At 40.1% G+C, this 16,630-nt stretch overlaps 1 protein-coding gene across 1 annotated transcript; it reads right to left on the minus strand.

The window, feature by feature from the left end:
- Positions 1–1,911: 1,911 nt before the first annotated feature.
- LOC130139868 (uncharacterized) lies at positions 1,912–2,817 on the minus strand. Its single transcript, XM_056317698.1, has one exon. It carries the CDS (start codon positions 2,815–2,817, stop codon positions 1,912–1,914), a length of 906 nt encoding a protein of 301 aa, XP_056173673.1.
- Positions 2,818–16,630: the final 13,813 nt, after the last annotated feature.

The following is a 16,630-nucleotide window of genomic DNA, read 5'->3' on the forward strand; positions in this document are numbered from 1 at the left end:
TACCCTTTACCTTGTCGAGCTTTAGACTTTGCTCTCCATGAATTCTCTGATTCATTCGATGTAACTATGAAGGCTTTTAAAGCAGGGCTTGAATATGTTAATAACATCGAGGGCAAAGAGAAGACCTTGAGTCTTAAAGAAAAAGAGCTAGATGGGGCCCGTAAGGCCTTTGAGGCATTCCGTATTAATGAAAGCATTTCTCTGTCGACGCTCTTCGATCAAAGCAAGGCTATATTAAACCTTGAAGCGACCGTGAAGCAACTGAGCATGGAAGTGGAGGACAGCCAAGCCAGAAAAGGATGAAATCGTGGAATTAAACTGTGATCGAGAAGTCCAACTTCACAGCTTCGTCCTGAGCCTTGAACAACACTTCGCTTAGTTTACAACTAGTACCATCTTTTTCTTTCTTTTCCCATGTCATTAATGCCGAGAATAGTACTGATGTAAATATCTTTATTGCTTAGCTTTTCCTTTTATCTGAATAATCATAATCTGCGCTTGCTTTGATGACTTGTATGGCATTATTGACCGAACTACCCTCTCTTTATGCTCTCGAAAAGACGTCTGTGTACAATCTTCTGTACTTGTATTTAATGAATAAGTATGATGCGTAATCACTTTATATCGGTGTGATTTACTTCTGCTGTCGTATGGACATCCATCTGGGTAGTAGTTGAATCCCATCGGTACATGTGTAAATCATCGAACGGCTAAGAGTAATTATCGGCATGTTTTTCCCTGAATCTCGCTTCGTAACCTTCAAGGAATAAATACCCATTACTCGCAATGTTCCAATCCCTGTATCTTGGGTTGATCAATCAGATACGAGCGTGCCCACCGAGATATTCGTCACGTCAGTCAATCTTCTCGTACCGATTCGTGACGATTCGAGACTCTAGTTGCGGGCTATAAATAGTGGGCCTATTGTGATCAAGATTTCACCACTCGACTTTGAATTTTAACCCCTTATCCTCTAGAGAAATCTTCTTTCCTTTATTGTGCCGATCGTCGATGGAATCCAGTGCTTCGTCACCAACCTTGAGTGCTCGCAAGTTCAAGGCCTTATGGAAGGAGATCATCTCCTACCTGAGACTGACCTACGCTGTTCTAGTCCTCAAGCCCCAGGCGGTAGCCAAGGTCGAGAAGCTGATTCGCAAGGGGAGACCCGATGACCTGCCCTCCGATCATCCTTTCCTCGCTGACTATGAGGAATTCGTGACCGTCTTCGAGTACGGGGTGTCCCAGTTCCAGGACAATGGGAAGGCCATCCGTGCGTACTTCGTTATGGAACGTTTGTCTGAGAGCATCAAGGAGGAGGTTGAGCATGCTGATGTGGTGTACAACACACTTTATGACGTACAGGGCCAACTTCACTCTTCCCAAGAGCATCTTAAAAAATGCCGAGAGCCAATTGTTGATCGGATCCGGGGAGCGGAGAAAAGACTGAGGCGAGGAGTTCCTTGCCCCGAAAAGGATGAAATCGAGATGGACCTCTCGATGGATTCTCGTTGTGAAACCTTTGTCACCTCCGCTTCCACATCTTTAGGCCGACTGGCCGAAAAGTCGGATGAACTGGTGGAGTCCCACCTTGAACTTATCCGAGGGCTTAACAAACGGCTGTTGAACCGGGATGAGATGCTCCCCAAACTCGAGGAGGCCAACGAGCAGGCTGAAGTGGCGAATCAGCGCTTAGAAGAGCGGATGCAGCACTTCGTGGCCCGTTTTAGAGAACACGTCGGTCTCGGCCTGGGAGAGTGAAGATGGCTGGCGGGTCTAGATTCGGAAGGAAGGAAAGAAGGAAGGAAGGAAGGAAGAAGAAGAAGGAGAAGAAGAAGGAGAGCGAGGGAAAGAAGGAAACAATGTCTCTCTTTTTTTTTTTTTTTTGTCTTTTGCTTGTGAATGAAACTGGACTTACTCAGAATTTTCAGTTTCTTCTTCCTCTATGTCTCGCATCTCCCACATAGTAGGATAATACTTCTTCAAATATTTGCCGTTGATAGTACGGGGAAATTCCCTTCCGTCGATATCCATTAATCGATAAGCATTTCCGGCAAATGCTTCGGCTACCATGAATGGTCCTTCCCAGGTTGGTGACCATTTACCAAACTTTTCACTGTCCAAACTCGTTGGCAAAATGGTTTTCCAGACTAGGTCGCTAATTTCGAACTGTTTATGTTTTACATGTTTATTATATGCTTTGGCAACTCTATCTTTTGGGAGGATTAGCTTTTCCAGGGCAATCGCTCTGTTCTCTCCTAATTCATCGACGTTGGCGAACATTAACTCGTCATATTCCTCCTTGGCCAAGTTATTTTGAAGTCTGACTCGTAGGGATTGAACCGTGACTTCAACAGGGAGAACTGCCTCTTGTCCATAAGTGAGCATATATGGGCTAGTTCCGGTGGCAATCTTTTTGGACATTCTATAAGCCCATAATACAGTTGACAATAACACATCCCACTCTCTGGGATTATCCTCCAGGTGTCGTTTAATTAGTGCAATGATGGCTTTGTTGAAAGCTTCAGCTTGGCCATTGGCTTGGGCATAATAAGGAGTTGAATGAATCATTTTAATGCCTCTAACCTTAGCGAAACTAATCACCTCTTGCCCAGTAAAAACCGCGCCTTGGTCCGTAGTTATAGATTCTAGAATGCCAAATCGATGGATAATACGCTCCTCGATGAACTCCTTCACTGTCTTTTGTGTTATATTCTTATATGAGGCCGCTTCAACCCACTTGGTAAAATAGTCGGTAGTAACCAGAATGAAACTATGTTTTCTAGACGAAGGAGGGTAGATTTTTCCTATTATATCCATAGCCCAGCCTCTAAATGGACAAGGTTTGATAATAGGTTTCATTACGGCTGCAGGAACATGTTGAATGGGTCCGTACCTTTGACAAGCTTCACATTCCTTAGCATAGCTTATGCAGTCTCGGGTAATAGTTGGCCAAAAGTAACCATGTCGACGGAGTAACCACTTCATTTTTATCCCTGATTGATGGACCCCACATATGCCTTCATGAACCTCGGCCATTGCTATCACAGATTCTTGTCGTCCTAAACATTTGAGCAATAGTCCATCCACAGTCTTACGATATAACTCGTCTCCAATCATTAAATAATTGAAGGCTTTTCTTTTGAAGTTTTTATCAGTAAAGACTGGGTTATTGAGATACTCTATAAATGGGGTTCTCCAATCTTGGGTTACTATTTTGTCAACAGTCGTGTTGTCGACAAGAGTTTCTATCGACTGTGTAAACATGACTCTATTGTCCATCGATGGTAATACCTTGGTCTGAGTAATCATATGGCCAACAAGCTCTTTTGATATTTTATAACCGGAAGCCATTTGTGCCAAATCATTGGCCTCCACGTTATGCTCTCTTTTAACATAGATCAACTCAAAGTCGTCAAAGTGATTTAGGAGCTCCTTGGCCAGTGAATAATAAGATATAATATTCTCGTTAAGACACTGGTATTCCCCAGATAATTGCTTTATCACTAATTGAGAATCCCCTATAACTTTGACGAAACGTATTTTCATGTTGGCCAAGATGTTTAAGCCAACGATTAAGGCCTCATATTCGGCCTGATTATTGGAACATTCAAAATCCATTTTGAACATAAGTTTCGTTTTCTGTCCATGAGGGGATATTATCATGATCCCAGCCCCAGCAGACCCAGGGGTATTGGATCCATTGAAGTAAAGCTGCCATGGGACCATGTGAACGTATCCCTCACAGCTTTCATCTTGTGTTCCAGGATATTCTGTAATGAAATCTGCTATGGCTTGTCCTTTTATTGCTTTAAGTGGTACATAGACCAGATTTATTTCGATCAAAGCAAACGCCCACTTAGCAATTCGGCCTTTAACAATAGGCCGAGTCAACATGTACTTAATCACGTCTGTTTTACATATCACATGTACCGTAGTCGGCAACATATAATGACGTAATTTTGTACATGCATAAAACAATGACAAGCATAGCTTGTCAATCGCAGTGTATCTTGTTTCAGGATCATTCAACATCCGACTCAGATAATACACCGCTTGCTCTTTGCCTTCACTATTCTCCTGCGCCAGCATACATCCGATGGTAGTATCGGTAGCGGCTAGGTACAATTTCAATGGTTGACCCGCTCTTGGCGGCATCAATACTGGCGGATTAACCAAGTACCGCTTGACGTGGTCAAAAGTATGTTGATGTTTGTCTTCCCATACAAATTCTTCTTGACTTTTCAACTTCAACAATGGGGAAAACACCTCAAATTTTCCTGACAGGTTAGCAATAAATCGACGCAAAAAATTTATCTTCCCTAAAATCATCTAAAGTTGCTTTTTGGTTGTGGGTGGCGGCAATCCTAAGATGGCCTTAGCTTTATTCTTATCGATTTCAATTCCTCTTTGATTAACCAGGAACCCTAAGAAGTTACTAGCCCTTACTCCAAAAGCATATTTCAATGGATTCATTTTTAGGTCAAATTTCTGCATCCTAATAAAAGATTGTTCTAAATAATTTAAATGACATATCTGGTCTGATTTGACAATAATATCATCGATGTAGACTTCCATAAAGTCCCCAATCATGTCATGAAAGACGAAGTTCATGGCTCTCTGATAAGTTGCCCTTGCATTCTTTAATCCAAATGACATGACAAGCCATTCAAAGGTACCGATAGCCCCAGGACACCTGAATGCAGTTTTATGGACGTCCTCTTTAACGATGAATATTTGATTGTAGCCTGAATGACCATCCATTAATGACATAATTTCATTTCCAGAAGCCGAGTCAACTAACATATCTGCCATTGGCATCTGGTACTCATCCTTGGGCGTGGCTGCGTTTAAGTCTCGAAAATCAATGCAGACACGTAACTTCCCATTCTTTTTCTTTACCGGGACTATGTTAGACAACCATTCGACGTACCATGCCGTTCTAGTAAACCCTGCTGCTAACAATCGCTCGACTTCTTCTTTTACTTTAAGGATAACCTCCGGGGCGAATCATCTGGGCGGCTGTTTATGAGGCCTGACTTTTTTATGGGTAGTCGGTGTTCGACAACATCTCTACTTAATCCTGACATTTCTTTATAGTCCCAGGCAAAATAATCCCTATACTTCTTCAGGAGTCTTATCAACTGAGCTTTGAAATCATCATCGATCAACGAACTTATGTAAATAGGTCGATGTTCATTGCCTAGCCCAAGGTTGACTTCTTATAACAGGTCTTGAGCTTCAATTGATTTTTCAATTTCTTTTATAGGTGATTCTTCAAACTCAAGGATTCCATCGACAGCTTCTGTGGATTGTTCTGCGAGCTCGGCTTGATAGGCCGAGTACCTCTCAATGAGGTCTTTTGATAATAGAAGGTTCTCCATGGACAACCTCATTTAATTGTGCTGCCAGTTGACTCTTCGGGACCCACTCAACGATCCCTTTGTCGAAACGGCAGAATGCAATACTATTAGGGTCAACGAGAGGTGGCTTACTGATGGATATACTGTCTTCCAGTGCCAATGCATGTGTATAGGTTGTCTGTGACTTGATGTTTGCTTTGACGTATTCTACCTTATCTCCATTCCAAAATGCTAGCATCTGATGGAGAGTTGATGGTACGCATTGATTACCATGGATCCAGTCTCGGCCCAATAGCAAATTGTAAGATCCATCTGCATTAACCACACAGAAAGATGTCCCGGAAGTTTTGGTGCCAACGGTCAAGTCAGCAATGAAAATTCCTTTAACTTCGGAGACTTCTCCAGTAAAGTCGGACAATTGGATGTTCGACGGAATAATTTCCTCGTCACGCCTTCCCAGTTTCTTGTAGAAACGATATGGGATGAGATTTAGTGTAGATCCCCCGTCCACTAATACTCGAGACACCGGTCGGCCATTAACTTTTGCGTTGATATTCAGAGCCCTTAAATAGTTTGAACCCTTGGGTAGAGGTTTCTCGAATTCAACCACCTCCTCGATATCAAAGTGAAATTCTGCTTTTTCTTTTTCTTCCATTGTAATTTCTTCCATATGACCTGGCTCCACCGTCATAACCCGAAGGTTTGATGGAAGACATACTCGAACCATGCAAGAACTTAATGATGAGATTGATCTTGACAATTGTTGTGGTTCACACTATGCAGGCTTAATGTCTTGCTTTGGTGAAGATTGCTGAAGTCGACCAGATGTCGACACTTGAAGTCCTGGTTTTGTTTTCCAGACTAAGTTTCTACGTTTAGGGTACTTTGGCTTGACCTTTTGCTCTGCTATTAAGGTTGGTCTAACCTGCTTGATGTGATCTTGACTTACTTGTTGTTGGAGCTGATACTCCTTTCTTTTCCTCAGCATTCTCCTTTTTTGAGTCCGTGTCAGATTTGAACTATGATTTTGAGTTCGGCGGGCCTCATACCATTGACCTACAAGTGGGTCTCTTGGCACTTTCAGAGTTTGTCGACGTGGTGGATGAGGGTCTGTGCAAAGATCGTCTTGATTAGGGAAATTAGAACCCCATCCACTTGGCTCAATCTTCCCATTATACGAAGGTGGTGGAGCATAACTAACATAATAATCATATTTACCATTAGGCTCTCCCAAAGTACCAATAGTCGGATCATCTTTTTCGTACCTTTGCTTGAATGACTTAATAGTCTTATTACGGCTTCGACGGCCTCTATGATGATTAACACCCCTAGGAGGAGTTTGTTCATCATATGAATCAGTGAGGACCAAATCGCGGAATCCGTCGACAACTTCATTAGGCGGACGTCTTCGACTGTTGGAGTGATGTTTGTCTTGTTCCAATAGTGGTCTACATTTTTCACAAAAACGATACGGCTGATGCCCCCTGGTCTTTGTCCTTAATGACACCATCTTGCCATTACAAGAAAAGGATCGACATCAACTTCCATCGGGGGCTTACCTTTGTCCTCAGAGAATTTTATCTTCCCTTGCTTAATAGCTTCCTGGACGTTTCTTTTAAACACAAGACAGTCATTGGTGGCATGGCTCCATGAATGATGCCATTTACAGTACTTCTTTCCCGCTAATTCTTCTTTGGTGGGTATAACCTGACCCTCCGTGAGTCTGATCTGTCCGTCGGCTAATAATAAGTCAAATATTTCCTCTGTCTTATTGATATCGAAAGAATAAAAAATGGGTTCCTTAGCCTTGGACATGAGGTTGGATTTTTCTTTAACTCTTGCTAGCTTTAGAGCCTTGCAAATGTATGGCTTATCAATCACCATTTTAGCGAGAGCCACATCTGCTATATTTGCTGATTCAGTTTCATCTTCGCTCTCGTCAGCGTCAGCCCAACGAACTTCACCCCGTCGACCATACCTTTTATCTTTTTCTTGAAGGAGAGCTATGGTTGATAACTGGAACAGATCTGAATATGGTTGTCCAACCATTCTTTCTCGGATTTCAAACTTCAGTCCATTAAAAGCGAGGTCCGCAAAAGTCTTTTCAGGTAAAAGGACTAAACACTTATTCCTTGCCCTTTTAAACTTGAAAACGAACTAATCGACATATTCATTAGCTAACTGTCTCATGGTTGATAGATTTGCTACCGACAAATCCGGCACAGCTCTTTGAAATTAGCAGTGAAATAACCTCTCCATTTGTTCCCATGATGTAACCGAATTTGCAGGTAAGGCAGTATACCATGTAAACGCTGTTTTTGATGAGGATAAGGGAAATAGTCTCAACTTCCAATAATCAGCATAAGCCGCATCACCACATTGAGCCAGAAAATGATTAACATGTTCAAAAGTGCACTGATCTTCCTTTCCAGTGAACAATGTAAATTCTGGCATTTTAAAACCTCTTAGATATGGTATAGTATCCATCCAATCAGGATATGGTTTTCTATAAACGTTTGGGAGGTATCCCATATCATGGCCATATCCCCTCATTACGGGATCAACTACTAACTGATTTTGCACTTTACCCATGACAGGCGCAGGAGCTACAACATAATTAGATGGCAATGGTTGATTCAAATTTTGATGAGGCAATTGGTAAAATGGCTGCTGTGGTAACTGTGACTGCTGTTGAGGTGGTGGCTGCATTAGCTGTGGTACATTGTGAGCAATTAGAGGTGGGTTAGCTGGTGGGTTTAACTGTGCTGGCAATGGTTGCTGGATTTGAACATTTGGACCCATAGGGGGTGGAAAATGCTGATTTACGTTAGGCGTCACAGGCTAGGGTGCCTGACGTTGTGGTTGGACGTTTATCTATTGGATCTGTTCTTGCCCCCTAGGGAAGGGTGTTGCAAGATTCTGAGCATCTAGGACTACAGGTGGAGGATTTACCTGGATCACAGGGGGACCATGCACCTGAGTAACCTGATGTCCTCTTTGGAGGTTTTCATCGATCATCGACTGTCAAGCAATTCCTCCATTTGGGTCCACGCTAGCGTGAGGTAATCCCTCGCTAGGTGCTATTGGCAAAGTTTCTCTCCTTGGTAATATTCGAATGGGTGAGATCGGAGACGTACTTTGCATCATTGTTCCAAACTGTATTGCAGGACCCCCCAATGCTGACGGAGATCCTGTTCTCAGTTGGGTCGGTGCGATGGTCCCTCCATGTTGACCTTGCGTGCTTTCATGATAAGTGTTAATAATCAAAGGCCTAACCACTTCAGTCATACGCCTTACCACATAATCAGCGAACTCGTTTTGAGTTTCTTCGATAGTCCGCCTCATGGTAGAAAGTGCAACTGGTGTGAGCTTAGTTTGCCTTCTATCTTCAACACGCTACCTCGACATATCTGCGACCTCCTCTCGAGATTGGTTAGCAACCTCGGTATGAAGTTGAGCGGATGATGTCTCAGCACGGGTATTATCTTTCGCCATCGACGCAGCTTGCTCGTCAGTAGTATTATCCGAGTTGGTTATACTCCGGGTGCGTGGCATAGCACTCTCTCTACTTAACTCAATAGATGTCCCACCGGGCGTGCCAAAAAGATGTTTCGCCGGTTTTTATTCTGTCGAAAATCTTTCACCGAACGCTGCGTTTCAGATTTTATTAGAGGAGACCAGGGTCTTGAGTCAAGCTTGGACAGAGAATGTCAAATGCATTTATTAATCCCAATTTAGATCTTACACCCTGACTCGATATGATACCAAACTCGACAATACTAACAATGAAACGATAACTTGCAAATACCGAGACCAAGCTATGTCGGAATCTAATCAACGACACAGCTAATATGCGGTATTACCATTTAAGGTATGCCAGAATCTAATCAATGACGTAACTTGAGAGAATATGACTGGAATCTAATCAATAACTATATTCCAAGCACAACGTCGAAATTTAATCGACGACGATGAACTAATGGCACAACATTGGAATTTAATCAACAATGTTGAACCTGATAAAGACTCTTGCCGGAATTGAATCTACGACGCAGAATCTGAAAATTACAGCTAAAACTACTCCTAATGTGCTAAAAGTAAAGCTTGATAAAAGATATGTTGTGTTGTTTGCGAAAGGTCCTTTCTTCGTAGGGAATCTTTGAGTATTTATAGAGCAGCTTGATAACTCTTGACCGCACTTTTCCTTGAAAGTCGTTTTCCACTTCCTTACGTTTCGCGTTTTAATCGCTTCCTGACTTTTCGATATTGCTTACGCTTCTTGGGCATCACGTAGTAGCTAATTTTCTTCCACGTGTCTCTTTATTTCTTCCTTGATCTTCACGCCCATGGTCATATCTTTACCTTTTGACACGTGTAAATGAATTTTCCGTCACGTATTACCATGATTCCGTGCAAAGCTCGTGATCGTGGATTCATCGACGTCACGTGCAAAGCTTGTGATCTTGGATTCGTCGACATCACGTGCAAAGCTCGTGGTCTTGAATTCGTCGACGTCACGTGCAAAGCTCATGATTTTGGATTCGTCGACGTCACGTGCAAGGCTCGTGATCTTGAACTCGTCGATGTCACGTGCAAGGCTCGTGATCTTGAACTCGTCGATGTCACGTGTAAGGCTCGTGATTTTGAACTTGTCGACACCTCTATGACGTATCCTGTTGATAATTACCTTAGGTCTTCTTAATGCCTCTGGACCTGACTTGCGGCCTTTTTTGGATTTTCGCTATGTGGGCCGTACTTTATATCTTTTGTAACTTGTAAACGGCCCACTCCCACCAGGGATAATTTTGGGTGTCAACAGTTTTATAAATAAATGAAGATGCTAAAGGCTTCCGGGCTTGGATGAGAACAAGCCGATGCCAACTCCAATTGCATCTGTTGAGAAAACCTCTGGAAATTTTAAATACTAATAAAACCATCTCTTACCATTTATGGTTTAATAAATGTGATTGTTGTTTCTATTTAAGTGACTATTGATGATTCAACACCATTGGAGTTATCCGTGGCGCTAAGTGAAATAACTTGAAAGACTTGAAGGACTTTAAGGGTGAACAAGTCAAAGAGAACGGGAAGTTTGTGAGGACTTGGAGAAACCAAATAGGTGAACAGATTTGTGGAAGTTTAATTCATATACGTGCTCAAGAAAAATTGATTTATTTTTGCTTCAAAGAGAATCCCATCTATTATTTATTATAACGTTGGACAAGTATTATTTCCAAAATCGGAGTTTCCATTTATGGAAATGGTAGGATTGCTGAAAAATCTAATTTTATGGGCAACCAAATCTCCAATGATCTTATTACAATCTACAAGGGCCATATTAATCATTCAACAGTTGACTTGAAGATTGACGACTATAAAATGGACCAGTGCAAGCCAATGTAGAGAGAGACAAACTACGAAAATAGAAAAAGTTTTAATCTTGATACATACTGTAAGTGAGTTACTGTTCACACCTGATTTTAACCGAAAGGTTCAACAAAGATAAAGAGTCGAGATTAGGAGTCCTTGATCGCAACAAGGCCCGTTTCTTGGCTAAAAAGAGTCATCTCAATGTTTTTCAAATTTTTTCAAGTCCCATTACATTTTGTCTAAACTTAGGTATTGATTTCTTCAATCATCCAAGGTTGACTTTTGAGTTGACTTTTTGGTCAACCCTCGATCAACATTTTTTGAAGAATGGTAAAATCATCAATTCAATTCTTTGCAATCTTAATTAGACTTCCAATTCTTAATTTTTGCCAAAAAAGTTCGAGAGTTGACTTTTTTGGCCAAACAAAAAATTTTGACCATCGATCGGCAAATTTCAAAATTCATTGACTTCTAGTCATTTTTTTTGGATAATTACCTTCTCGACATTTGATCTAGGGATCATAATGCATCAAAATTTCAAGCTAATTTTGAAAGTTCGAGCTTGAGATGGGTTGGCCAATTCTCAAGCGCGAATTTAGGGCTAATATCGGCCCTTCATGAATAGTGTCAATTAACCATGTTCAAATCCAATTAAGCCAAATTTTCTTAATTTCAATATCAATTTTGGTAAAATCATGGTAATTTGGCAAAATTTAGCCGAAACAACAAAACACGACCAACAAGGTTGGGCTAGGTCAACCCGATTGACCCGACCTGAAAGCCCAATTCAATCAACTAGACCCAATCAAGTGTGATGGCCAAACACATGTGCCTAATTAGAGAAAATCGAGACAATAAAAAAGCCTTGGGCCAACCCGGTCAACCAATGCCGGCACTACCGGATCTAAATTGACCCAACCTATTGGGCCGATCCTCAATTGGGCTCATTCGGCCCACTTAACCAAGACATCAAGCACAATTAACAAAATTATAAATGATCAGAGGATCTCGAGCCAACCCAGTCAACAGGCCTAAGCCCAATTGGGGGATATTCGTCCCATTGGGCCGAACCCGTAGCCCATTAAGAAGCCATGGCCGGCCCTCTCTCCTCACACTCTCAATAATTACAAGAATATTGTTCATGTTAATTACCGAAATGCCCTTTCCATATCATCAATCTAAGAGATGGCTCATCCAAGCCATTCATTTGCCTCTTGATCATGACCATCAAGATTGCCAAGTCATCTATCCATGTGACCAAAATTCAACCAATGAGAACATTTCTTAACACCAAAACAAACAATGTGAACCACTAATAAAATGGAGGGTTAGGATTGCATCTTAGATTTGAATTTTTCCTTCAAATTAAATGAGTGAATCTCTCTCTCTCTCTCTCTCTCTCTCTCTCTCTCTCTCTCTCTCTCTACCAACTAGGCTGACACCTCCCTTGCCTAGTCGTGGTGGTTGATGGCTTTGATCCTCACCGAAAGTCACCCAATCGAGTTGATTTCCCTAGTTGTTTGCTAAGGTTTTATACAAGTTAGGATTCCTTCTATTGAGATTGATCAATCCAAATGATCATTAGATAATGCAAACATTGAATCATAGTCTACTCAATTAACAATATGACATCAAAAGTAACAATTAATGTTCATCTGGATAGACTCGGCCAAGGTGAAATTGAAGACTAAAATTAATCTGAACATGCAATTGCTCATTGATTCTATCGATCAATTCGAATTTCTAGCCTAACTTTCAATCCGATTTCAAAAAATTCCACATCCTATTTAGGATAGTTGATTCCTAGAACTACATTAAGTGATGTTTGATTGCTTGATTTGCATGTATAATTTTCCTTTGAGCATAGCCAAGCCGAATTCTTTGATATATGGAATGTTGACTTTTGAGGTTTCGTATTTGTATTTTTCAATAGGGTTAATACCACAAAAAACCCCAAACTAGTACACCTGTGACAAATTTACCCCAAACTAATTTTTTGACCACAAAAAACCCCAAACTGGTACACCTGTGACAATTTTATCCCAAACTATTTTTTTGACCACCAAAAACCCCATACTGGTACACCAGTGACAATTTTACTCCAAACTAATTTTTTGACCACCAAAAACCCTAAACTGGTACACCTGTGACAAATTTACCCTCCGTTAGTTTCCGTTAAATTTTACTGTCAAATTGCTAAATTTAATGACACATGATAGTTGACAGATGTACCGGTTTGGGATTTTACCCCTTTGTTTGTCACAAGTTTACCAATTTGTGATTTTTCGTGATATTAATCCAATTTAACGAACACTAACGGAGAGTAAATTTGTCACAAATGTATCATTTTGGGATTTTTAGTGGTCAAAAAAATTAGTTTTGGGTAAAATTATCACAGGTGTATCAGTTTGGGATCTTTGGTGGTCAAAAAAATAGTTCGGGGTAAATTTGTCACGGGTGTACCAGTTTAGGGTTTTTGTGGTCGAAAAATAAATTCGGGGTAAATTTGTCATAGGTATACCAGTTTGGGGTTTTTCGTGGTATTAACCCTTTTCAATACATGATACGGCAATTACCATGCTTTGTGGTAGTGATCAACTAGGACAACTAATTGCGGCCCACGACGATAAAAAACGAAAAGAGGAAAACCAACAATTTCTGATCATCACATTGCTCTATCAAATCCCATTTGACTCTCACCACACTGTCTTATTCGCTTGAATTGGAACGTGAATTGTGAAAGTTGGACTTTTCATTAATTCTATTTGTTGGATGAGTGTAGAAGAAGTTTCAAGACTTATCACGAATGTGTGATTAAATCCTAAATCTTTCAAAAAAATACCATGAAGTCATAAAACTTATCAAATTGTGGCAATTAAGTCCATCTAATATGACATCCAAGTCGATTAGCGGAAAATGTTGATATGACATTTCCCTTGAATACCTTTTTGATACGCGCGGTTCTGATGTGAAGACAATTAGGCGCCACATACAACAAAGCTTGAAAACTTAGAAAGATAAAACACAGAAAGATAAAAATTAGAAAGAATAGGAGAATGGATTAAATGAAAAAGCCAAAAATCCTAAAAGAGAAGTGCACATCGAGGCTTGGACTGGGTGAGGGTCGGCGACCCTTGCGTGGGCCTTACCTATGGTTGCGCGAGGGTAGTCGGCAAAGTAGGAGGCGATGACCCTAAGACTTCCTCTAGCGCTATCTCTCTTCTTTATGAGAGTGTATTTTTCTTTTCTTTTCTTTTTTAACTTTGCAGTCTCATTTGTTATATTTGTAAAAACCAGGAGGAAAATGGTATTGTTTTAGTTGTTGCACTTTTCATTAACATAATGGTTACGTAGAAAAGAGAGAGTAATAGAGAATAATCACGTCAGACTTTTTCGTTTGCCAAATTGAATTGAGTTAATAAATGGACTTAATTGCATCAATTTGACAAATTTTAAGACTTAATTGTGTTTTTTTAATATTTTAGAACTCAATTACGAATTTCAGGATTTAATTGTTAATTTTAGAAAGTGTCAGCCACTCCATGTTTAAGAGAATAGATTAAGAAATTATAAAACCCCTTTTGACTTATTAAATTAAATCCTTGCCACCTCGGCATGCTCCGACCGCACAAAGTGCATGCAAAAGTCAACGATTTGATGGCATCATTTGTTGCATAAACGAGCCATCAAATATCGGATTTGTTACAGAAACACAATAATAAACAAAATAGAAAAACACTTGATATCGAATTTACATGGTTCAATCAATCAAACCTACGTTCACTGAAAAGCAGCACGAGATTTCACTATAAATGAAGTGATACAACGAAAATTAAAATCACACTCGAGTCTCTGAAAAATATCAATATTTCCTAATCTATAATTACACCTAATAATCCCGTAGTTCTTACCCCTCACAGTTTTTTTATGAAATAATCTTACAATCTAACATATGAATAATTAGAAATCCTTGCACGAAACTTTTTTACTACCAAACAAAGAACTTGCCAGATGTAAGTTCCACCGCTACACAATTTTTAACTCTCACAATTTCTAGAGAAAACGATGCCATGTCAGTCTTCTCTCTGTTTTTCCCCCTTTTTCCATTTAGCTTGATCAGGTAATGCTGGCGTAAGTTTGAAACCGAAGAACTCAAATAAACAATTCAATTCATTATAATTTCTTGATCCAACTCGACATTATGATTCACAATAATACCATTAAAAAAGTGACACAAACTAAATTGACATGTTCCCATTTTCATATTAATGCAGCCAACTCTCTAATCTTGCTAGAAATGATGTATCGTGCCCCGGATGATGAGGCTGGCTGACCTAAAATCAAATCATTTTTTGTTCTCCAACTTGCCCTTAAAGTTTTCTGTAATCCCTCCGTTGACTACTCGTACTCAAGATTGATAGATCAGCACGTAATTACGTCAGATTCTTGATTATTATAATTATTATTGAAGTAACTATCTAAATGACTAACTACATGTCATTGGTGCAGTTACTTAATCCGACGTTTTGATTGAATGACTCTCGAAATGGGTTTAGAAGATAAAGATTGTAGGGCAACGGTTGACTTTTTGTAATGTCAACTCTCCAACTTGGGTATGATCGAGTCGGGCCCCCACCTGGTATGTCATTGCATGCAAAGATCACGATTCTCATGTCAACCATTTGGTTTCCGTTCACCCGATCGACAAGAAACAAGGAAAAGGAAAAGAAGAAAGAACACCGATAAGACGAGAACATATGGTACACAAGATGCCATATACATGCATAATCAATTTCATGTTTATACTTGAAATTTTGCTAAAATCGACAACTAACAAAATATTTTTGGATACTCGTATCATGACGTTAAGATAACACAACACATGATATGTCCGTTACATATGATAATGTCCTGATGAATGACTCAAACTTCCAATAAACGGGGAGGAAAAGGGTACTAATCGATTTTAATCCGCTTATATGGACAACCAAATGAATCCTACATATCCAAGCAAATTAAACATTTTTCAAATTGAAGTAGAAAGCACTACTTCCATGAAGATTCCCAAAACGGAAATCTGTACGGAAAAGATCAACTCCTAATAGATTATTTAATAGAGTTGACATAGATTCAGGAGGGGGTATATATATGCCCTGAAGATTCCCAATTAATCACATATATAGGTGACACTCCACTCCACCTTTCCTCATCCTCAACACCATCATCATCTTCTTCTGCTTCTTCTGCTTCTTCTTCTTCAGTGCCTCGCCTGCCTCTGCCATTAGAGGGCTTTAGTGCCTGGGGAAGCAGGTGGATCTCTCTCATTGTACTTGTGTTCCTCATTCTGCCATATAAGGCTTCTTCGTAGCGGATTTACTAAACTCGTTGTGAATATCGTACCTTCTATCACATTCTCGTATTGATGTTCATTCGAAGTTTTTGGAAGATGGTTTTCGTGATCCTATTTTTGTGCATAGATTGACGAATTTTTTATCGTTTTTTTTCCTTTTTCGGCGTGCATATAACACCTATAGTAATTAAATGTTTTCTATACATCTCATGAGGTCATCTTATCCCTTAGAAAACTGTTTCGGCGAAATTCTTGATGCGTTCCATCACTAATCATGTAGCAATAAGTCCTAGTTTATGCTAAAAGCAATGTTCTGGGATTATAAATTATCACACTTGATTCCTCCATAATTGATGCCTAGTTACACATGCTGCAGAGCCCCAATTAAATGAAACGTCTCATGGAATTTGTAGAAGCTATCTTCTCAACTTAGAACTCGTGGATCGAACTAGACTTATAACAAACAAACGGATATATTTTTTGAAGTCGTCCTCTGATATCCATTTTAACGATAACTTTGACTGCAAATTACATATAGACGCATCAATCC

The sequence above is a fragment of the Syzygium oleosum genome, unplaced genomic scaffold (assembly GCF_021117445.2).
Source record: "Syzygium oleosum isolate NSW1041296 unplaced genomic scaffold, Sole_v2.1 Sole_v2.01, whole genome shotgun sequence".
Lineage (NCBI taxonomy): Eukaryota > Viridiplantae > Streptophyta > Magnoliopsida > Myrtales > Myrtaceae > Syzygium > Syzygium oleosum.

What these genes read in the sequence shown, in the direction of transcription:
- LOC130139868 (XM_056317698.1), bottom strand. Translation starts at nt 2,817, where the DNA reads ATGGATATAATAGGAAAAATCTACCCTCCTTCGTCTAGAAAACATAGT.